Consider the following 23,245-nt stretch of genomic DNA (forward strand, 5'->3'; position numbering starts at 1 on the left):
TTGGGCTATATGGTGGTTCTACTAGATCCTTAGTATAATTTTTGAATACATTCATTCTTCCCTTATTTGCCGTTTGTAATGTCAAGCATTGCACATAAGATGTTCTGCTGTTGCTATGCAACTGCTAAATCCAATATTTAATATTAATAAAAACTGAGTGGCATTAACATCAGTAAGAACAGTGGGCTCGTGAACTACAATTGTACCATACCCAGGCTGGAAAACTCGGCAGTGATTTCAATATGCTGTTGCATGCATGACAAACTGGGGGGCATGAGTCAGTTACTATTTTAAGAATGGTGAACTTGAGTTAAATCTCTGTGCACCATTGCATTCTAACAACAAAAAAGTTAAAATATGTGAGGTTGATTGGACATCTTATTTTAGGGTGTAGTCCAGAAGTGAATTATTGTGAGTCATTGCCCTATCAGTAATAGTAAAGGGGTCAAAATTTGGAACATAAGGGGTCAATACCCTGATTCTTCTATTTTTCTTCTCTTAGGTAAGGTGGGTCGGCCCTTCCCCATTGTTCCTGCCACTTCCTGAAGCCTGAATTGGCTTTTTTGGAGGCAGTGCTGCTTGTCTGCCTGACAAGGTGCTGTTTAGGATTTTTTTTTAATCTTCTCTGCTTTATTTTTTTAAGTAATCCTTCCTCTGATTGTCACTCATCTTTCTCTTCACTCTCATTTGTATTTTGCCACATCCCGGTTGCCATTTTCTCTCTTTGGCTCTCCTTCTCAGCTCTCTTAGAATTTAAATATGAGCACTGGTCCCCGTGGCCATGGTGGGTATACTACCACCACTGATAGCACTCCTTGGCAATGCTTTTAGCATCTAAGTGACATTAAATGCTGAAAGTGCTTCCGGGGTCTTAGATTTGGTGTCTAATGTTCTTAATGCTGCTAGTGGTGCAGGAGAATTGTAGCTTACATCCAGTGGGGATTAGTATGGTTTGTGACCTCCACTGAGGTATTGACCATGCTGTCCAAAGTATAAGACACATGATAACAGGTCAAGATTCTGTACGCACAGAAAACAGTGCTGCTTTCTGAATTAACGGCTGTCTTCTAGTATTAAGCTTGGTTCCTTTAAAAGGATGCAATCAACCTCAATTCAAGCCCATCTAAAACAAAACTGAAAGTAATTTCAGGCACTTTTCCCTCCCAGAAACCTCCTTCCCGTTTCTGTGGTTTCATAATAGTGGTTTCCCATTGTTTTTGTCTCTCCCATTGCTATTTTTTGAAAGACCCACACAAACAGGAGAAACAGAAGAAGGCTGTACACAAAGTGCAATGAAACACATGGAGTGACCATACTTAAAAGAACTTATTTTTTTCATTTCTAATCTTAGGTGTCACTTGTGGCAGTAGTAGGCAAAACATTTTTGTGCAGAAGTAGGATTGAGTTGACTGTGTCCCTTTTTTAAGACTGTTTTCCCTATTTAATTTTCACTTACTTTTAACTTGGCTCCTGGTCAGTATTGGGTGGTTAATGCCTTCGTAGACTTTACTTTCAGGTGGAAGTTAGATTAATATTGACTTTACATAGTGGCACTAATTTAGGAGGGAGGGTCAATCTTTTAACCAGGGTGCTAAAATTGATTAGCACTTAACAGAGCAATAGACATCGCATAAAGGTAAATCAGACCCTATATAAAATATGGGCCTGTAACACTGAATATAGAAGAATTTTTAAATAGTCTCTTGTGGTATAAGTTATGAGGGGAACATTTTTGAAATTTAACTCTAGCCTATGTTGAAATTGAGCGTTGAGATTTAGAACAAGGCACAAAGTCAGTCGTTTGTGATGAAGAGGCCAAAGGGCTTTTCACTAGGAAAGTTACACACGCCTTGAGATTGAATTTGGGTGCTTATTGAAGTAATGAATATTTTGGGAGAGTGCCTTGAATTGAGAGGTATGTCGTAGAAACTAAAACTTCACATTATCTTTCCAGAATCATTTTGTTATGCCTAACATAGTTCTATACAGTAACCTAATTGTCTGTAAAAGTACCATAATGAAACTGGGTTCCAGGTTCGGTTATGATGTTTTCTTGGTAATTTAGTCATTACAGTTGACCTATAGATATTGGAAATATTATGAGAAAACATGTTCACATCTGTTCTTGGAACAGATAAATATAAAACTGCTATTGTAAGTATTCGGGTAGTGATGTACTTTTAATCTAGAAAGCTAACAATTCTTTTCTTTGCTTTTAGGGTTTGAAAGTATTCTAGAAGGGCTGTTTGGACCTGGATTATTAAAAGATCTCAGTTTGTTTAAAGGTATTCAGTCTTTAATTTTGTGTCTTGTTCTGCATTTCTAACCACAGAAGCAATTTCAGCTCTGCCTCTAGAAAATGTGTGTTACCGTGGTGATTTGTGCTTTTTTCCCTCCCCCCAGGCAATGCTCACAGTTAGTTTCATATTGGCTAAAATTACTAATGAATGTGCGTTCATCTTTATGTAGCTGGCAACGTATGTGGTGTTCCTTAGAAAGAAACAGGTTCATTGTGTGTAGATCAATTGTACATATATTTTTTTCTAATATTTTGGGATTTAAAACATGTCAGAAATCAATTCTGCATCTGCAGAATCCAGAGAAGGATGTTGTGAAGCAGGTATTTATTGGTTTGTCTTTTGGCACCAGTAAGTTGTGGTTTACGAATATGAAATAATTTGCTGTTCCTCTGATTTTCAGACTGTGAGCCCGAAGGTGTTTCTGATTGGTCTTTTGATGAAAATTGTCTTTTCTGCTGCTTGAGAAGAGAAAAAGTGAAGGTAACAATGCAGATGTGCAAAGCTAGTAGGCTCTGCTTCTCCCCACTTGCCCCAGCTATGTAGAAATATGATTATGTAACCGAAGAAGGATCTGCTGTTTTCTCTACCATGCTGCTTTCCTGCTTAAAATGCTTATCGTTGATAAGTAATGGGCAAGGATTCCCCCCCGGCTTTTCGGTGTGTGTTGTGTGGAGTTTTTGTTTTATAGGACTATTAGAATAGAAAGCATGGCTCCCACGTGCATTGTAAGCATTGTCTTGTACATCCACACTGTGGTCGGTGCCTGGCCTTCTGTTTGACTTGGAGCTGGTACAGAGCAGCAGCATGCAGCCCGCTCCATGTCCTTAACACTCCTCTCTGAATCCAAAGACTGATCCGCATCGTGCAGATTTTGTGCCATGTTTGTAGTGAATTCACAGCCTGCATGTGCACAAGCACAGTGTGTCCACGCACAAATTTTATAACTAGACTGTAGCCATGCACACAGGAAGCACTGCTCAGGCCGTGTGCAGAAGTACGTCTCTGTAATGTGTGCAGGAAGGCTTAACTGCCTCCCTGAAATCTGATGAGCTGGTCCTCTTGGCTTCTGCAGGAAGTGATCGCACAGCATAATATACCATGTGGCCTATTAGTAGGTTCTCCCAGCACGCTTGGGGTGGCAGGGGGGAGAAGGTAACCCTTCTCTGCAACAGCTATTAAGGCAATGTGGTTTGTGTGAGGAGGAAGTGCCTTACTGTTTTATATTGCTGGCTCCTACTTGCTGTTAGCCACGGTGATTGTGACATCGCCAGCACCATGCTTACTTCTATAGCACAACTTTTACTGAGGCTTTCAGAGGGAGGAAAGCATAGATGCGGAGCTGGTCTGAGGGGGATTACCTTATCTTCCATTTAGAGACGCCCTGACCTATATAGCGTGCTGTGAACACAATCCACTTTGTTAGAATGAGGCTGTGCTATTATGGTAGCTGCTGTCATAACAAAATAAGAGTGGCTGTACTGGGTCAGGCCAAAGGTCCATCTAGCTTCAGAGGGAGTGAACTGAACAAAGTGGTCTATCCTCTGTCACCTAGTCCTGGCTTCTAGCAGCCAGAGGTTTGGGGATACCCACAGCATTGGGTTGTGTCTGTGTGTGCCATTCATGTTGGCTCATTATAGTCATTGGTGGACCTGTCTTACCAGAATTTATATAGTTCTTATTTGAACCCAGTTATTTCTTTGGGCCTCCACAAGGTCCCCTGGCAAAGAGTTCCACAGGTTGACCACGTGTTATGTGAAGCAGTACTTCCTTATGCTTTTTTCAGAATTGCTGCCTATTAATTTCATTGAATGACCCCTGATTTTTGTGTCATGTCAAGAGGTAAACAGTTTTGTGTTCACTTTCTCCACACCATTCATTCAAGATCTTACGGACTTCTATCTTATCTCCATTCAGTCATCTGTTTTCTAAGAGCAACACTCCCGGGTTTTTTAATCTGACCTCAGATGGAAACTGTTTCCCAGCCATCTCCATTTCTGTTGTCCTTCTGCATACCTTTTTAATTCGGGGTGTGTGTGTGTGTGTGTGTGTGTGTGTGTGTGTGTGTGTGTGTGTGTGTGTGTGTGTGTGTGTGTGTGTGTGTGTGTGTGTGTAAAATAATTTTTTTTTAAAGAACATAAGAATGGCCAGATTAGGTCAGACCATGGGTCCGTCTCACCCAGTAGCCTTTCTTCTGACACTGGCCAGGGCTAAGTGTCCCAGAGGGAATGAGCAGAACTGGCAATCACAAGTGATCCCTCCCAGTTGCTCAGTCCCAGTTTGTGGCAGACTAGGGACACCCTTCCCGTCCATCCTGGCTAATAGCCGTTGACGGGCCTATCCTCCATGAGCTTAACTTTATCCTGTTCTTTTTGAGATGGGGTGACCAGAACTGTACTTGGAATTCAAGGGGTGGGTGTACCAGAGCTGTCTGTATTGACATGATGTTTTCTGTTTTATCATCCTTTTGCTATTGGATCCTAACATTGTTAGCTTTTCTGAGACTGCTGCTGTGCATTAGCAGATGTTTCCAGAGAACCATCCATAGTGATTCTGACCTCTTTCTTCCATGTTACTAGTTAATGTAGACCCGTTCGTTTTGGTGTCTGTCATTGGGATTATGTTTTCCAGTGTGCAAACTTTGAATTTCATCTGCCACTTTCTTGCTCAGTCACCTTGTTCTGTGAGATCCTTTTGTAATGCTTTGCAGTCTTCTTTGGACTTAACAATTTTGAGCAATCTTGTATCACACCCCTGTTCCCTTTTCCAAATCGTTTACCAATCTGTTGAACAGCTCTGGCTTTAGTACACATTTGGGGGGGGACCTGCTATTTGCTTCTCTCCACTATGAAAACTGACCATTTATTCCTACTCTGTTTCCTGTCTTTTAACCAGTTTCTGATCTGCAAAAACACCTTCTGCCTTATCCTGTGACTCCTTACTTTGCTTGAGAGGCTTTGGTGAGGAACCTTACTAAAGACCTAAAAATCCAAGTACATTAACTCCACTAGATCTTTCCACCTTTTTGTTGACTTTCCCCATCCCCCAAAGGATTCTAGTAGATCCTGAGGCATGATTTCCTTTTAGAACAGCCCTGTGGGCTCTCTCCCAACATATTCTGTTATGTTCCTCTAGGTGTCTGGTAAGTTTGTTCTCTGCTATAGTTTCAACCAGTTTTTCTAGTGCTGAAGTTAGACTTACCACCTCTAATGGCTAGGAGGAGGAGTCTTAAAAAATCTGTCACATTAGCTATTCTCCAGTCGTCAGGTACAGAGGCTGATTTTAAGCAATAGGTTTTATATGCCTTTTAATAATTCTGCAATTTCATGTTGGAGTTGCTGCAGAGCTCTTGGCTGTATCCAGCCTGGTCCATGACTTACTACTATTGCACGTATAACTTTGTTCCAAAAACTCACAAAATGTGAACTCTGAACCAGATTCATCCTTGGGGTGCATCCATGAAAGCCAGTGGATTTGCATTAAGGATACATGTGGCTGCATTGACAGGAGCTGATACAAGGCTGAGACCCCCGGCTGGACAGTAGAATCAGATGGTGGCTGAGCACATTTGAGGAGGATTTGCATGATCTGAGTTGCTTATTTAGACAGAGTCCCACAAAAAATAAAGATACTGAAGGCTCTGGCATTAGTAGATGCAGGACAAAACTCAGACAAGAGCATCTGCATCCTGGTCTATTTTGTGCAACTTGGGTATGGTCCACTTATTCCTGTCCAGTTGCTAATACAGCTCTCAGCTGGAAGCTTGGGTGCCCCAGCTGTATTGTGAGTGTAGCACGCTGGCTTTGTCTTTCTAGTCTCAGCATGTTCCAGTTGTGCGCAGGATTTGGGTGCCATGTACATTGAGTTCTGTAAACCTTAAAGTATAGAAGGGGTTGCAACCTTTGTGAGGCGGAGTGCTGAAATGTCACCTTTGACCTCGATGTGCAGTCTGAGTGCCAGTGGTACTTTATAACGTGACTAGTAGCCCTGCTTGCAATGGATTGATTAATAAATAAATGAAGATGCAGAGCTGTACCGTGTCGCTGTGTCTGGTGGCAGCGGGAGGGAAAGCCATGGCATGCAGAGGCAAGGCTGGCATATGCTGGGAGCAAGCGAGCTGAAGGGGAGGACTCGGCAGCCCTGGGGGAAGCCAGACCTCTACCACCCTTGCCGGAATGAACCAACCACCTGCCCAAAGGAAGGAGGCAGCGACTGGCGAGAGAGGAAGACAGAGCAGAAATGGAAAGCAAGAGGCTCAGCCCCCATCTCTGACAGTGAGCAGAGACAGGGAGAGATGGATTACAAAATCCGTGCCCCAGGGCAGATGGCCGGGGGGCAGAGAGGCACAGTCCCTATGGGGGGGCGTACACAGGGACAGGGCAGATAGATGGCATGAGTGGGCAGAGTGGTTTGGGTTCAGTCCCTGTCCCTGGGGGAGGTAGGGGCAGATGGCAGAGCTGGGGAGGTCGGAGGGACTCAGTCTCTGTCCTTGAGGGATGGGGGCAGATGGGTCAGTCCCCTTCTCCAAAGGTGAGGAGGGCAGATGGCAGGGGGAGGAGTGGCACATGCAGCAGGGGGAGCAGCTCCTCCCCTGCTCCACATTTTGGCTTGAAGGGCCCAGCCCTGTGCTCCAGGCAGCTCCGTGCTGCCCTGAAGCCTGAAGGGCCCAGCCCCATGCTCCTGGCCAATCCATGGTGCCCTGCCCCTCCACTGGCTGGCTCTCAGGCAGCTTTGCTCGCTGTGGTGTGCACCCACAGGAGCAGAGCTGCATCTGCTGATCTCAGCGTTCCTGCTGTATGTGGGGAAGAGGGTGTGAAGGGGTTCAGGAGTCCCCTTGCACTGCACCCCGTCCGCTGGCAGGAGTGACTCTCACTCAGCAGGTACAACAGGAGGTTTATTAGGCAACAGATGTCCAGTTTCTCACAGAAGCGACAGTACAGCAGCCAGAGACAGTCCTTCCAACCTGTCCTGGGGAGAAGAGCCCGAGGGGTGCCCCTCTGGGGTGTAGCTTTCCCCCTCCTCAGGCTGGCTGCCTTCCAGCTCTCTCTCCTCCCAGCTTCTAACTGCCGCCCCCGATTCAAAAACCAGCTCGGCTCCTCCCTCCTCTTTGTTCAGGGCAGAGGTGTTACCTGCCGGTTGTAGCCCCAGGGTCATCCATAGCCACTGGGAGCTGCTCTGCTTGTCTCCCACATCCAGCCTGACTCACACATGCCCTCCCCCCACTCCATCACAGAGGGCCATGGCCGGAGCTCCCGCCTTGCGTGCCGATTGACGATCGGCTCACATGCTGCGGGTTGCTGGCCCCGGTATAGAAGTTAATACACAGCAAATGTTCAGTCTGTAGGGGCACATTAATTAGTGCTCAATGGCATCTCCCAGGCTTAGCAGGTCATTGATCCGGCACCTCTGGGCTTGCATCCGCTATGAAGGTATAAACCTTGTTTGAGCCCTAAGCGCCGCCCTTGTGCTGAGTGGGTGCCTGTCTTAAAAGAAGCGGGGAGGAAAGATGCAGCAGAGGCCGTGGTCGGACGCTTGGGTGGAGTTCTGCTCTAACTGCGCCAAGCATCGTGTCGAAGTGATGATGTAGGAGGGCGACTGCAGCAAAGGACCACGCAACATAATGTGGAGAGTTGGGACTCCTCGCTATCCAAACGCGTTGTGTGGGGGGTGGGGGGTTTGATGCAAGGCTCTGAATAGGGTGGAGAGGAGAAATATGACAGGGCTAAGCTGAGTGTCGATCGCCATAGAATTAGATGGAGATGGAAGGAGTTGGGAGTGGCTGCGGTAACGAATGTGTAGATGCCAAGGCCAGAAGGGATCATATTGGTCATCTGGTCTTCTCTTCCGATTGGTAGGAAACGTTTTAAAATAACTCGCGCCCCGAGTGGGGGCAGACCCCCTCTGTCTGCTGTTTCTGAAAGAGTAGACCTTGCTCGTTCACTCCCATGGGGACTTTCCTCCTAGGGTGCTAAAACCAATCCAGTTAATTGAGTCCCCGCCCCAGGCCCCCTGGGGGATTTGAATGGTAGGGCTTGGGGTTTCCCATTTGTCCTTCTCTCCTGTTCAGGATGGCTCTGCGTCCTGAAGGTGATCCCTTTGGAGGAGAGATGGCGGAGTTGTTCTGGGAGGAATGACTTGCGCAGTGTGAAGTTCTCTCTTTCGCCTACTTTCCCACGGAGATGCAGCTCTACCCGTGCAGCATAGTTTGCAACCCTTGCTTGCGTGCTTAGTGCCATAGGTAGCACCAGGTGTGATATTTTTGAGGGGGCTGCAGACAATATGTGGCATATAACTATATATTTTAGAGAAGTAAAAACTCCCTTGAGGTCAAACTGTGAATTATAAAGGGTGCTATTTAACTTGAAATCATAGACACATGCACTACCTGAAGGATGCAGTGTAATTATGGATAGTGCTGATTTGTCTGAACTCTCTTCCTTCCACTAAACTACTTCAACCGTATCTCTTATCTCCCTTCTTTGAGGGAGTTCTAGGCTGCACTGTCCATAACAGTGCTGTAATTATTTTTTACCTCCTATCGCAGACGTGAACTTTCATTCTGCTGGAATGCTCTCTACTGCCTTTCTGCTTTATGGAGCAGTTCTTACTTCAGTTCGTAGCCACCCTTCTGACGGCGTGTATGATTCTGCTTGGAGCAGGGGGCTGGACTAGATGACCTCCTGAGGTCCCTTCCAGCCCTAGGATTCTGTGAGCTGGACAGCACAGGGTGCGTTCACTTGGTGCAGTTTTAGAATTAGAGTAGTGTAATTGAAATTACAGCCTGGAGGAAACAAGTGCATAAACTGTACGGCTTTAAGGTTCTGGTTGTTATCATCTTTCCCTTTCCCAGCCCTCCCTCACCTCCCATCACCACCCTTACTGTGTCTGTCTGCGGGATTGCCTGGGGCAGTGGGGTAATGTACTTCCAGAAATGTGTATGTAAACCCTGATGACACCAGAAGTAGAACTGATTTCAGTAGTCTCCTCCTACTCGTCTTGTGCACACATCAGTCACCACCTGACTCAGCATGACTCTGCTCAAGGAACACTCAGGACTGGGATGGCTGAGAGTGGCGTAGGCCAAGAATTAGGTGTGTTAGCAGAGGTTGTTAGGGGAAAAGGCTGCCCTGGCTCTTGGCTCCAGTATGTGCTGTCTTGCTTTCCCAGGCAGTCAGATTCTCTCACATTTTTAAAGGAGAGAACAGTTTGTCTCACTGAAGTGGACTGAAAAGATGAATGTGTTTGTAGCCGTTGTTTTGGAGGTGGGAATAGTGAGTGTGCTATGCAAAAATGTGGATGATGTGTTGCTCATAGGAGGATGGCAGATGTGTTGGGAATGAGAAGGTTGTATTTTTGAATCTTGTTAATTTGACAAAATGGCCTGAAGTAATGAAATATTAAAGTCATTTGGAGGGAATAATGAAATACGCAGATATAATAGCAATTTAACTTGTATATAGTGGCTTGTCAGTAGATCTGAAAGTCAGTGTTTTTATTCCCATTTTACACTGGGGGGGAAGCTGAGGCGCACATGCCACGTTTTGCCTAAAGTCACCCAGCAAGCTGGTGGCTGAACTGGGAACGGGTCCCAGGTCTCTAGAGTTCCACTGCAGTACTCCATCCACTAAGCTGCAGTGCTGCTTTTGTTTAGAGCACCTTTCTGTACAGGGGGTGATAACGGGGAATAGTCTCCCACACTGTCACTGGGAGTTCCCCAGAATTCAGAGAGTTTAATCTAATTTGTGGAGCACTTCATACTTCTTAAAATGAAATTGTCATAACTTCCTGCACCTCTGTAAAATCGAAACAGGTACACATACCAAATCAAACTTACAGGCAGCAAAAATAACAACAATGAGCACCTCTGTTTCTTATACACACCACACACACATGGATGTGCACAAAAGGGCCTTCCCAGCTCAGCTCCTCTACTCAACTTCAGTAAATGGAGAACATTATTCTGGATAATGGAACCTGGACAATTCTTACTTTACTAAACTGAAAACCTGATAATTTGCAAAATCCAGTGGTCTCCACCCATATTATAGCACAGATTAAATAGCGTCCGAGGGTGAGGTTTATGATTTCATAACTTTCTACGTCCAAAGATTTCCTACCGTATAATTTAATTCTAATTTGCCAAAATATTTATACCAATTGCCCTTTTAAATGAACAAATACACTTAATTTTTCAGTCGTTTTGTCTATTTACTAAGTCATAAAATTTGCTAATACTGTTGCAAAAAGTGCATGTTAATCGAGACTTTTTAAAGAATATGTATTGTTAAATGAGGTAATCTTCTCTATTTTGGGCTCGGTTGGAATCCAGCACCCAGTTTGTGGTTCTGTGGTTTTTTTTTGGGAGTGGGGGGAGGGGGAGAAAAAGGGAAAAGGTGGGGGAAGAGAAAGATAAGCTCAGGTGCAGTAAAATGAGCTGAATGCAGAGAACTGGAACAGAAGTCAAATGATCAGAGACCTTACCTACATAGATAGCAGCATGCAATGCTTTTCACCGTATGGGCTCACCCACCTCCTGGGTTTACAGACTAGCCTTAGTGCTTGGTCTGAACTTTAAGCTTTAAGCCTTCTCTCCTCCCCCCCACAAACTACTTGAAAACACTTTTTCGTGTGAAGCATTAACTTGCTCACAAATTAATGATGATGGTATCATCCTAGTTGCCTCCGTAGTCAGGCCTGACGGGAGGTTTTTTTGGTTTGAGGTGGGGGTGAGGTGGGGTGGGCAACAAAGGGGACAGTTTCCTAGGTGGGCTGCAAGGCTCTTAGGTACCTGCAGGGTGGTACTTGTGGTGAAGGCAGCGTGCCTAGCAGCAGAGCCGGCAGCTCGCTGGGCACGAGCCAGGGAAGGTCAGCACTGCCCAGGTGTCGGGTGGACTGCGTGCTTGCAGGTGCACCTTGGGCAAGTTTGCACCAGAGGGGGCCCATTGATTATCTTGCAGTGGGTCCCAGGTGTGCTGTGGGTGGGTCTGCCCTGAGTGAATAGTCAGAGTTGTGCCTCTTACTGAAACTAGTGGCTTCTCACCAAAAAAGGAACGTGCACAAAGTGAAGGGTGAGCTGTACTTGCGTTTATCCAGGTAGGCCCACCACATTGTTGCAGTTCAATCACTCTAAGCTCCTATCTCCCAGAAAAATTTAAATTGAGGGATTTTTAGTTCAGAGATTGGCAAAGGAAAGCGCTAAAATGAGTCAAATCGTGTTCTGAAGTTGTAGAACTCTGTTCCGGTGATTTTCAAGTGTTTTTTAAATCATTACTTACTATTCGTATTGCATAGTGCGTAGGAGCCTTAGTCATGGACCAGGACGTTGTTGTGTTGGGTGCTGTTCTAATACAGAGCAAAGAGATGGTCTCTGCTCCAAGGAGACCAGAGGTACAATTCCTGTATGCATTCCGGGAAACTTTACAAATTAAATCTGATATATGGATTTTATCTTTAAAAATATCTAAGGCACCTGCCCTGTCAGATTTTAACCTAGTTTCATTGTGGTGCAGTGTGATTTGGGAGAGACTGAAACCAGAATAAGTAGCTTCTAGTGGAATCATCAGCTCTGTTCTGTAATTGTGCTGGGTATCACTAAGTTATTTCATACCTGAATATGCACGTACCCCAGATTTTGTTCTTTTCCAATTCTGTTAATGAAAGGGATTGAGTGTGTTTGCTCCAGTGAAGTTAGAATGGTTTTGAATTTGGCAAACCATTTACGTAATTATTTCTGTGGGATTAAAAACCCCTGATTTTATAGAATAGAAAAGCACTTGCCCAACACACGAAGCATTGCATAAATCCAGGTAAGACATGATTGCCTTGCTGTGCTATATGTCTGAGAGCCACAGAAGTTATCCTTTTGTGGTCTACCTGAAGATTGCAGGAATAGTGATTATTCGGTTAATTGAAAAGTAGGGAAATGAATGAATAGGAGCTGTGGAGGAATACGATTTTCAGCATGTGTGTGCATAAATCGACTTAATATGTCAGGGGTCAGCCACCTTTCCCAGGCAGAGTGCCAGATTTTCACCTTTTGACCCCTATATATAGTCGGTGTGCTGGGAATACTTGATGTCCCTAATAGTCACTTACCCGCTTCATTAAGAAATAAAGATGCAGAGGTTTCCCTCTTAAGTGGTGGTTGGTAGCGTTTGCTGGTTTGTTTGTTGATCCACAGGCGGCCTGGCATCGAGCAAGCTCCCGGCTGCGTGGGGAGGAGGGGTGGGGCTGAGCTCCAGCTTTGTGGCTGATGAAAATTAGCTCGCATGCTGCTCTTGGGACCTGTGCTGGGGGTTGCTCTTCCCTGCACTCTATATTTGAGTTTGTGCATCTGTTTATCTGTCCATCCAACTGTGAGTCTGTCTGTCTGAAGGACTCTGTAGTGATGAGAGACAGGACCACCAGATTGGGTATGCAGATTCCTCATGGCATAACTTAAAGCAAGGTGAGTTTGGTTGTGCCAGCACAATGGGATGTGCCTGGAAAGTGATGGTTTCACTTCAGGCAGAAAGGGAGCGGGGTGGCTGGAGGGACAGTTCTACTCACGAATGACCACAAGTGGGCAGCAAGCAAGCACACCCCTGACAGCCATAGAGAGCCATGGAACAGCTGCCAGCTAGGCAGTGCTGCCCACGTCTCTCCACTGCCCCTTTGCCCTGACTCCTACGCCCCCCACCCCTACTCAGCCTCCTACCCCAAAAGACCCAAACAATACTGAGTAGATCATCTAGTACCGCAGTGTCCAAGACTGTCGTCACTTGCCACATGGCAAACAGGGCACTGCGGTGTGGTGAATACAGCTCTCAAGTAGCACGCGGCTCTCGGAGCCTTTACAGGGGGCTCCTTCTGAGAGCCAAGTCAGGGGAGTGTCACCCGCCTGCTCCGTGCATGTGCCCCACCTCTTGGTAGGAGAAGCACATGGCAGCGGTGGTGGATGCTCTGGTGAGTTGGTGGCATTAAATTAGGAGGAGGGGGAGCTGGGGGGAGCCTGGCTCTGGGGACAGAGAGGGCATTTGTTTAGAGCGGGAGGGGTGGAAGCTGGGAGTGCCTGGCTCTGAGGGAGCCTGGCTGTGGGGGAGGAGGAGGGGCTGGGAGTGCTTTGGGTGGGGGGGTGCTGCCTGGCTTTGGGGGAGGGAGAGGGCATTTATGGGGGTGGGGGAGCACAAATGTGGTGAATATGGAAATACAGCAACCACAAGTGTGCAATCTTTGAATTCCTATTGGACGCAGCTGTCTTAGTAATGTGTATTCTTAAACTTATAGAATCATAGAACACTAGGACCGGAAAGGGCCTCGAGGGGCCATCGAGTCCAGTCCCCTGCCCCAATGGCAGGACCGACCACTATCTACACCATCCCTGATAGACATCTATCTAATCTGTTCTTAAATATCTCCAGCGAGGGAGATTCCACAACCTCCCTTGGCAACTTATTCCAGTACTTGACCACCCTGACAGTTAGGAACTTTTTCCTCATGTCCAACCTAAACCTCCCTTGCTGCAGCTTAAGTCCATTGCCTCTTGTTCTATCCTCAAAGGCCAAGAAGAACAAGTTTTCTCCCTCCTCCTTATGACACCCTTTAAGATATCTGAAAACCGCTATCATGTCCCCCCTCAATCTTCTCTTTTCCAAGCTAAACAAGCCCAGTTCTTTCAGCCTTTCTTCATAAGTCATGTTCTCCAGACCTTTTATCATTCTAGTTGCTCTTCTCTGGATCTTCTCTAATTTCTCCACATCTTTCTTGAATTGGGGTGCCCAGAACTGGACACAATATTCCAGCTGAGGCCTAACCAGTGCAGAGTAGAGCAGTAGAATGATTTCTTGTGTCTTGTTCACAACACACCTGCTAATGCATCCCAGAATCATGTTTGCTTTTTTTGCAACAGCATCACACTGTTGACTCATATTTAACTTGTGATCTACTAGAACCCCTAGATCCCTTTCTGCTGTTCTCGTTCCTAGACAGTCTTTTCCCATTTTGTATGTGTGAAACAGATTATTCCTTCCAAAGTGCAGCACCTTACATTTATCTTTGTTAAACTCCATCCTGTTTACTTCAGACCATTTCTCCAATTTATCTAGATCATTCTGAATTATGACCCTATCCTCCAAGGTAGTTGCAACCCCTCCCAGCTTGGTATCATCTGCAAACTTAATAAGCGTACTTTCTATGCCAATATCCAAATCATTAATGAAGATATTGAACAGAACTGGTCCCAAAACAGACCCCTGCGGAACCCCACTTGTTATGCTTTTCCAGCAGGATTGAGCACCATTAACAACTACTCTCTGGGTGCGATTAGCCAGCCAGTTATGCACCCACCTTACTGCAGCACGATTTAAGTTGGACTTGCCTAGCTTGTCGATAAGAATATTATGCGAGACCGTATCAAATGCTTTACTAAAGTCTAGGTATACCACATCCACTGCTTCTCCCTTATCTACGAGTCTCGTTATCGTGTCAAAAAAAGCTATCAGGTTGGTTTGACATGATTTGTTTTTTACAAAACCATGCTGGCTGTTCCCTATCACTTTACTACCTTCCAAGTGCTTGCAGATGACTTCCTTAACTACCTGCTCCATTACCTTTCCTGGCACAGAAGTTAAGCTGACTGGCCTGTAATTTCCTGGGTTGTTCTTATTCCCCTTTTTGTAGATGGGCACTATATTTGCCCTCTTCCAGTCTTCTGGAATCTCTCCTGTCTCCCATGACTTTCCAAAAATGAGAGCTAACGGCTCAGCTACCTCTTCTATCCGCTCCTTGAGGATTCTAGGATGCATTTCATCAGGCCCTGGTAACTTGCAGACATCTAATTTTTCCAAATGGTTTTTAACTTGTTCTTTTTTTATTTCAAAAACTAACTCTACCCCTTTTCCACCAGCATTCACTATGTCAGGCATTCCTTCGGACTTCTCTGTGAAGAGCGAAACAAAGAAGTCATTAAGCATCTCTGCCATTTCCAAGTTCCCCCTTACTGTTTCTCCCTCCTCACTGAGCAATGGCCCTACCCTGTCCTTGGTCTTCCTCTTGTTTCTAATATATTTGTAAAAGGCCTACTTGTTACTCTTTATGCCTGTAGCTAGTTGGAGCTCATTTTGTGCCTTAGCCTTTCTAGTTTTACTCCTGCATTCCTGTGTTATTTGCCTATGTTCATTCTTTGTAATTTGTCCTAGTTTCCATTTTTTATAGGATTCCTTTTTTAGTTTGAGATCATGCAGGATCTCCTTGTTAAGCCAAGGCGGTCTTTGCCCATATTTACTATCTTTCCTACATAGGGGAATAGCTTGTTTTTGGGCCCTTAGTAATGTCTCTTTGAAAAACTGCCAACTCTCCTCAGTTGTTTTTCCCCTCAGTTTTTCCTCCCATGGGATCTTACCTACCAGCTCTCTGAGTTTACCAAAATCTGCCTTCCTGAAATCCATCATCTCTATTTTGCTGTTTTCCCTCCTACCAGTCCTTAGAATTGTGAATTCTATGACTTCATGATCACTTTCACCCAAGCAGCCTCCCACATTCAAATTCTCGACGAAGTCCTCCTTATTTGTTAAAATCAAATCCAGAACAGTTTCTCCCCTGGTGGCTTTTTCAACTTTTTGGAATAAAAAATTGTCTCCAGTGCAGTCTAAGAACTTATTGGATAGTCTGTGCCCCGCTGTATTAGTATCCCAGCATATATCTGGATAGTTAAAGTCCCCCACCACCACCAAATCCTGGGCTCTGGATGATTTTGTTAGTTGTTTAAAAAAAGCATCTTCCACCTGGTTAGGTGGCCTGTAGTAGACTCCTAACAGGACATCACCCTTGTTTTTTACCCCTCTTAAACTAACCCACAGACTCTCAACACGTCCATCTCCTATGTCCATCTCCACCTCAGTCCGAGTGTGTACATTTTTTATATATAAGGCAACACCTCCCCCCTTTTTTCCCTGTCTATCTTTCCTAACCAGGCTGTAGCCTTCAATACCAACATTCCAATCATGTGTATTATCCCACCAAGTTTCTGTGATGCCAACAATATCATAGTTATATTTATTTATTAGCACTTCCAGTTCTTCCTGCTTATTACCCATACTTCTTGCATTGGTATATAGGCATCTTAGATATTGATTTGATCTTCCCCCCAGTTTTTTCCTGGCCCTCTTTTTACTCTGACATTGTTGCCCATGCTCCCTCCTACATCCGACCCATCTCCCAGGTTTCCATGTTCTCCGCTTACCTGCGGGCTTTGCTCCCCTGTCCCCGGCAAACCTAGTTTAAAGCCCTCCTCACCAGGTTAGCAAGTCTGTGTCCGAATATGGTCACGCAAACTTCTGAGTACATCTAGCATGGCAGTGGCTGAAGCCTACCTTCAGGCAGCGCTTTCTGTTCTCCCCGGGGTAGGCGTGAGCATGAGCATGCAGAACCCTTGTTGTGCAAGCTCTGATCAGATTGCCCTTAATCTGAAGTTTAGCAGTCCAGGTCAGCATGGAATGTCCCCCATCTCATCGTGCTTTGCACCATCCCTTGTTTTTGGGCAAAGCATTTGTAGCTTCCACAGGTCAGTGCTCCTGAGGATAAGTTAAAGGTGTTGTAGTTTCTATAATTACATTACCGGTATTTGAATTATGTAAATTATAAGTGCTTTATGATAATACATGCCAACACTGAACTTTATTTCCCAGACTGTATTTATAGACTCTGATTCTTTAAGCTAACAGTATTTGTTATTACTTAATTGCTTGAAGGAATAAAATCAGGAAAACTCAAATGCCTCATTTTGGTGCCTTTTTAGTTTTTTTAAAAGTTAACAATCTGCTAATGGGCAAAATGCTGGTTCAGACTGAAGGGATAAAATCCCCATTAATTTCAAATATTGGACTTGAACTATGACTTAAACTGGGAATCTCTTTTCATTCCAGTTTATGGGAGTTGAACCTCTTTGTGCTTTAATGAGAGCTAAAGGGAATTAAATCTTCGTTAGACTCAGAAATGTCCTCTTAAAGTAAAATTAAAAATCAGCTTCTTTCCTTTGAACAGTCAGGGCTGAGGTATTACAGTGGCACATTAGCACAGAATTTATTTCTAGCGGTAGCTCATTTGTGTAAACAACTTTTCTGTTTTGCACAAAAATAGATTTTTCAGGTTTGCAATATTTTACCCTGATCATGCTTGAAAAATAACTTGTGCTCTGCAAGCTCAGTGTTGCAGTTTTCTCTTGGTAATACCATAACACACTTCATAACATACAGTAGACCCCCGACTTATGCAGGGGTTACATTCTTGGAATGCAACCCCCCCCCGCCCCCATGTAAGTCAAATTTTCCTGTAAGGTGGGGTGGGGGGAGAGTCAGGAAACTGACCAGGGCTGGTGGGGAGGTCAGGAAACTGAGGAGGGCACCAGCCCTGGTCAGTTTCCTGGCTCCCATAGTGAGGTGGGAAGCCCAAGCCAGGTGGCAGCCTGGCTCCAGGCTCCCCTCCTGGGAAACTGACTAGCACATCACGGGTCACTTTCCTGGCTCCAGCCAGTGGAGGGGAGTCAGGGATGGCTTCTCCCAGCTGGGGGAAGCTGGGGAGAAGTGGTAGCAATGGATGGCTATCTGCCCAGCTTTCCCCAACTGAGAGAAGCTGGGCTGGGCAGACAGCCCGAGCGGCTTCAAGTTGCGCTTAACTAACATTAAAGCAACTTAAGCACAACTCGAAGTGGCATGTTTTGGGCATTCATTGTACACAGATGAGGCTGTCCTGTAACCAAACTGCATTAGTTGTTGTTTAAGAAGGTTTCACCCAAACAGTAATTTTAAGTAGGGATTCATGCCAGGTTAATTTTTCACATGCACTTTTGTTATGAATGTTAGTTAAATGGATGTTAATAAATGGGTATTTGTGTTTGTGCCAGGAGCTCTGCACTGCAGCAATTTGATTCCAGTTTGGCAGACAAATTTGTAATTCATGTCCTAGAACACACTTGATTGCAAGAGTTGTAGTATCTTCTCTGGGGGGCTGACAGGTTGGAAGTCATGCCTGCAATCTCTCCAAGCATAAACATGAACTCACCTCTTGGCTTTGTCACCTTATGACTACATCTACGCTAGCCAAAAACTTCGAAATTGCCATGCAAATGGCCATTTTGAAGTTTACTAATGAAGCACTGAAATACATATTCAGCGCCTCATTAGCATGCGGGCAGCTGCGGCACTTCAGAATTGACACAGCCTGCCGCCGCGCAGCTCGTCCAGATGGGGCTCCTTTTCGAAAGGACCCCGGCTACTTCAAAGTCCCCTTATTCCTATGAGCAGATAGGAATAAGGGGACTTCGAAGTGGGCGGGGTCCTTTCGAAAAGGAGCCCTGTCGGGACGAGCCGCACGACGGCAAGCTGTGTCAATTTCGAAGTGCCGCAGCTGCCTGTATGCTAATGAGGCTCTGAATATGTATTTCAGTGCTTCATTAGTAAACTTCAAAATGTCCATTTGCATGGCAACTTCGAAGTTTTTGGCTAGTGTATACATGGTCTATGAGAGCCTAACCTTTTGAAATGGTTTCTTTGTGGAAAGTGTCTTTCTCTACTTGCGTGTAGCCTGTGTCTCAGTAGCCGTGTCTACACATGCACTCTACTTCGAAGCAGCGGCACTAACTTCGAAATACCGCCCGTCACGGCTACATGCGTCGGGCGCTATTTTGAAGTTAACTTCGAAGTTAGGCGGCGAGATGTCGAAGTCGCTATCCTCATCAGGAGATGGGGATAGCGCCCTACTTCGACGTTCAACGTCGAAGTAGGGACCGTGTAGTCATTGCACGTCCCGCAACTTCAAAATAGCGGGGTCCGCCATGGCGGCCATCAGCTGAGGGGTTGAGAGATGCTCTCTCTCCAGCCCCTGCGGGGCTCTATGGTCACTGTGTGCAGCAGCCCTTAGCCCAGGGCTTCTGGCTGCTGCTGCGGCAGCTGGGGATCCATGCTGCATGCACAGGGTCTGCAACCAGTTGTCGGCTCTGTGGATCTTGTGTTGTTTAGTGCAACTGTGTCTGGGAGGGGCCCTTTAAGGGAGCGGCTTGCTGTTGAGTCCGCCCTGTGACTGTGTCTGCAGCTGTGCCTGGCACCCTTATTTCGATGTGTGCTACTTTGGCGTGTAGATGTTCCCTCTCAGTGCCTATTTCGATGTGGTGCTGCGCAACGTCGAAGTTGAACATGGACGTTGCCAGCCCTGGAGGACGTGTAGACGTTATTCATCGAAATAGCCTATTTCAATGTTGCTACATCGAAATAAGCTACTTCGATGTAGGCTTCACGTGTAGACGTAGCCAGTGTGTCCCTCTCTATTCCTTGGGATTGTATGTTTACTTCCTGTATTTTGTCTGTGCTGTCTGGAACAGTTATCCCCTCACCTGTGTTGGAAGAGATTTGCATGCTGGTCTGTAAGCTGCAAAACCTACACAGCCCAGAGTTCACAACATTTCATCTTACCCTCTGCATATGGCCCACATTACCATACTCTGCCTATCAGTTCTCTGTAAGCTGGCTAGCCAGCAGGTCTCCGTTGAACCTCTTCATTGCTAAGAGTTGAGACACTCTAGATGCATGGCAGAGAACAACTTTTTCTCACATCCTCTGTGAACCTCAAGAAGTTTCTTCATAAAAAGTCAGGTGCACTTTCCAGTATGACAACATGAACCTGTAATCCCCATGCCCGTGATGCGGGCCAGAAGGGTGGAATGGTGTAGACACCACGATGGTTAGTGTTACATCAGTGCCAAAAAAAATGTCAATAGTTGTACCACCACAACTATGATTCATGCACAGAAAGCACATTTCACATTTGTCAGTAACAAGTTGTGGGTTTATTTTATAATAAAGGCTGTATAAGCTAGGTGAAAATGACATAGTTACAGAAGTTATTGGAACCTTAACTGTATTTTAATCTTTCTAGGCTTTTGGATTTTTGAGTACAGTTCTCTCATTTACAAAAAAAAAAATCAACCCCTCTCTCTAGCGAAATGGAGGTTTTTGTTCTGAAAAGCTCTTGAAACCAACCAGTTTCTCTCAGATGAATTTAAGAGGAAGAGCTTGTGGTTCTTCAGCTCACTTTTATGCAGTACTGTGAATCTGCAAGGTTGTACTCCATGTAGAAGTTGGCATTGTATATAGCAACAGACAGTGCTCTCAGTTCACCCTGCTTGCCTGGAAGCTTTACAAAATGTGGGGGTGGAATGAGAATTATTTTCTGTGTGTTCTGTCATATTTCATATAGAACTATAAGTTCTCAATGAAGATTAAACTTTGAAGCCAGTTTCTTGGCCAGATTCCAGGTGAAATAGTCATCCGTTTCACTTTCCTAGGTAGCGCTCAGTTCTGCTATTGCTGTCACACTGGATAAAGGACTGATTACCCTCTTTAGGTTTATATGTAATATTTTGGCCTTTCCAACATACTGCCTTCCATCATTTTTTGTTCTTGTGACTTAAGGTTTAAACTTTAATTATCAGGATGGGTCTTTTCAGAGTGCAGTCACTGCACAACTAAAAGTTTTTGTTGAAAATCCTTGTTGCAGTAGTGCTGGTATTAAAGTGTGTGGCAGCTGTGAGTGTTTATCAGTGTGGTAGTGGGGGAGAACTTACAAATGTTGTTTTGCAGGAACACCTACTCGGTCTGGATGAGCCAGCTTCGGAAGCTGGGCAAGAAGCTCTGCTTAGACAAGAACAAGCAAAGATCATTCGGTTTGAGAGGCAAGCAGAAGAGTTCCTCAATGCAGTCTTTTACCGAAAAGGTTGGTCTTAGTGAAAGAATGGAGTCACTGGCCTGGCCGTTGCATGCAGTATTAGTGTCTCACCGACAGCCCTGTGAAATTCTCAGCACTCATTCAGTTTTCAGTTAATTTACCCCTTTTGTGTGTTTAGTTTTGGAATGGGGCAAAGAGAGCCTCCGAGGAGCCTGGGAGAGGCAGCTGTGGCAGACACTTGCAAGAGCACTGGGTGTTCCTGTGTTTCCAATTTTTGCATTTTGAGGGAGCAGTGTTCCATGTTTGCCCAGCAGAATGGCCCCTCTAATCCGATGCAAGGGTGATAGGGAACGCCTTGGAAAACAAGCAGCAATTGGATCCATTCTCAGACCCTGTCCCACGGTCAGCGCTGTTAAAGCAGGGCTCTCTGGCTGACCTGTGGTGCTCTTCCCACTCATCTGCGGTATTAAGCGCTTTGAGAACCACGTCATGATCAGCACAGCACGAGTTGAACCACTGCAGTAAAAGAGGCATTCAGATTATGCTGTTCTCCCTGTAAGGCTGGAGACACACTTCTGTGGTAGACCCCTGAGTTACACAAGGTTTGCTTTCCCGGGCAGCTGTGCGTAAGTCAAATTTTGTGCAAGTTGGAGGAGATGAAAGCCAAGTGGCAGCTTGGCTCACTGCTCCCTGGGGCATGCATGACCTGGGAAACTGACCAGCACTGGTCATTTGCCTGGCTTCAAAGAGTGGTGGGGAGCTGGAAGCCAGGCTGCCACCTTGTTCCCAGCTCCCCGCCACTTCTGGGGACCAGGAAACCACTCCCGTTGCGGCAGCAGCCTGACTCTAGGTTGCCACCTATGACAGGAGCAGGGAAGGTGGATGATCAATTTCGCCGCCTCTCAGTCGTGTTAACCCAAGATATGTGCAAGTTGAATGTGCGTACTTCAGGGCTCTACTGTACATCCTCTGCCACCCTGGGAAACAGCAATCCAGAAGGTGTCTCCTAAACATGTCTTGAACATGTGCACTGTACATCTCGGCATAACCCATGTGTGCAAACATCTGCCAAATCAGTACCACTGCACTGGCTCTTGGTGGATGACAATAACCAAATTAGAAATTGCTTTAGCTAGTCTGCATCCTGCCTTTTTAGTAACCACCCATTTAAGGCCTTTTAAAGAGAGAGCAGTATTTTATCCTATTCTGACTGTTACCCGAGATGAGTAATTGTGAATTATACATTGAGATGAAATATGCAACTCTCGGAGGATGATATGAAGGTTGCTGTTGCCTTACTAAAGTCACAGTTGAGAGAGTTTTCATCCCAAGCACCTCCTCAGCAGCATTCCCTGCAAGCTGAGCACTTGAATGGCTACCCAGGAGAGATTCAGGTGCCCCCAGCCACTCCCGTCTGGCAGCTTGTGTTTCAACTGGAGGTGTACGTGCACACATGCCTTGCTGCACGTAACATTTATTCTACCCGGGGATGGAAAAAATTAGAGGGACCACTGCCGCTCTGTGGCTTTTTCTTTTTTGGTAAAAACAAAAGTTGGTTTTTGGGTTTAAATTTCACGTGCTTGTTCTCAATCCAGAAATGATTAAAATGTTAGCCAGGAGAAGAATCTCGTAAACCACTTCTGAGTTACATGATGATGAAAACAGGTACAATAAACCCTCAAGAAGCGTGGTTTTGGTTTGTGCTTCAGTTGCATTAACGTGAGTTCAGTGCAAATTGGAACACACACCCCGACCTCCCCCGTCCCTCCAGAACCCTCAGCTGGGAGAACTGCAGCGCAAACAGCTGTGTGTCCCTCCAGCTGGGAGAAGCTGGGGGCCTCATGGCTTCCCCCTGCTTTCCCCAGCTGCCCACTCCACCATCCAGGGGAATTCCAGGAATCTCCCCAACACTCCCCCCCCACCCCAATTTATGTGAAATTCGATTCGTGCAGAGGTTGCCCAGCATGCACCGTTGGTGTAAATTGAGGGATTACATTTGTTTTTTACTGCTTAAGAACTTAAGTGCTTTGCACTTAAGGAAGTTAGATTGAATTGACAACTTTGCGTATGGCATACACAGATGTTTCAGTGAAGAATGAGCATCTCTTAATTTTGTGTGTAGAAAAGTTTAATACACAGAGTGTGGATGTCCAAATAGACATAGGAAAGAGAGATTCACTGAAATGTATTTACTGATATAGGGCTGAGTTTTTCCTTGCATCTAACCTCTAGTTCCCTGGTGCCAAATTTACTGA

At 45.5% G+C, this 23,245-nt stretch overlaps 1 protein-coding gene across 1 annotated transcript in view; it reads left to right on the forward strand.

Annotated features, from left to right (window-relative positions):
- The window catches only part of LCOR (ligand dependent nuclear receptor corepressor), a 105,235-nt gene that overhangs the window by 61,426 nt on the left and 20,564 nt on the right, over positions 1–23,245 (forward strand). The window contains exons 2-4 of the mRNA XM_074999327.1: positions 2,220–2,285; positions 2,701–2,780; positions 20,906–21,038. Coding sequence (XP_074855428.1) covers positions 2,220–2,285; positions 2,701–2,780; positions 20,906–21,038 — 279 coding nt within the window. The remainder of the gene's footprint in view (positions 1–2,219; positions 2,286–2,700; positions 2,781–20,905; positions 21,039–23,245) is intronic.

This window comes from Carettochelys insculpta, chromosome 7 (assembly GCF_033958435.1).
Source record: "Carettochelys insculpta isolate YL-2023 chromosome 7, ASM3395843v1, whole genome shotgun sequence".
Lineage (NCBI taxonomy): Eukaryota > Metazoa > Chordata > Testudines > Carettochelyidae > Carettochelys > Carettochelys insculpta.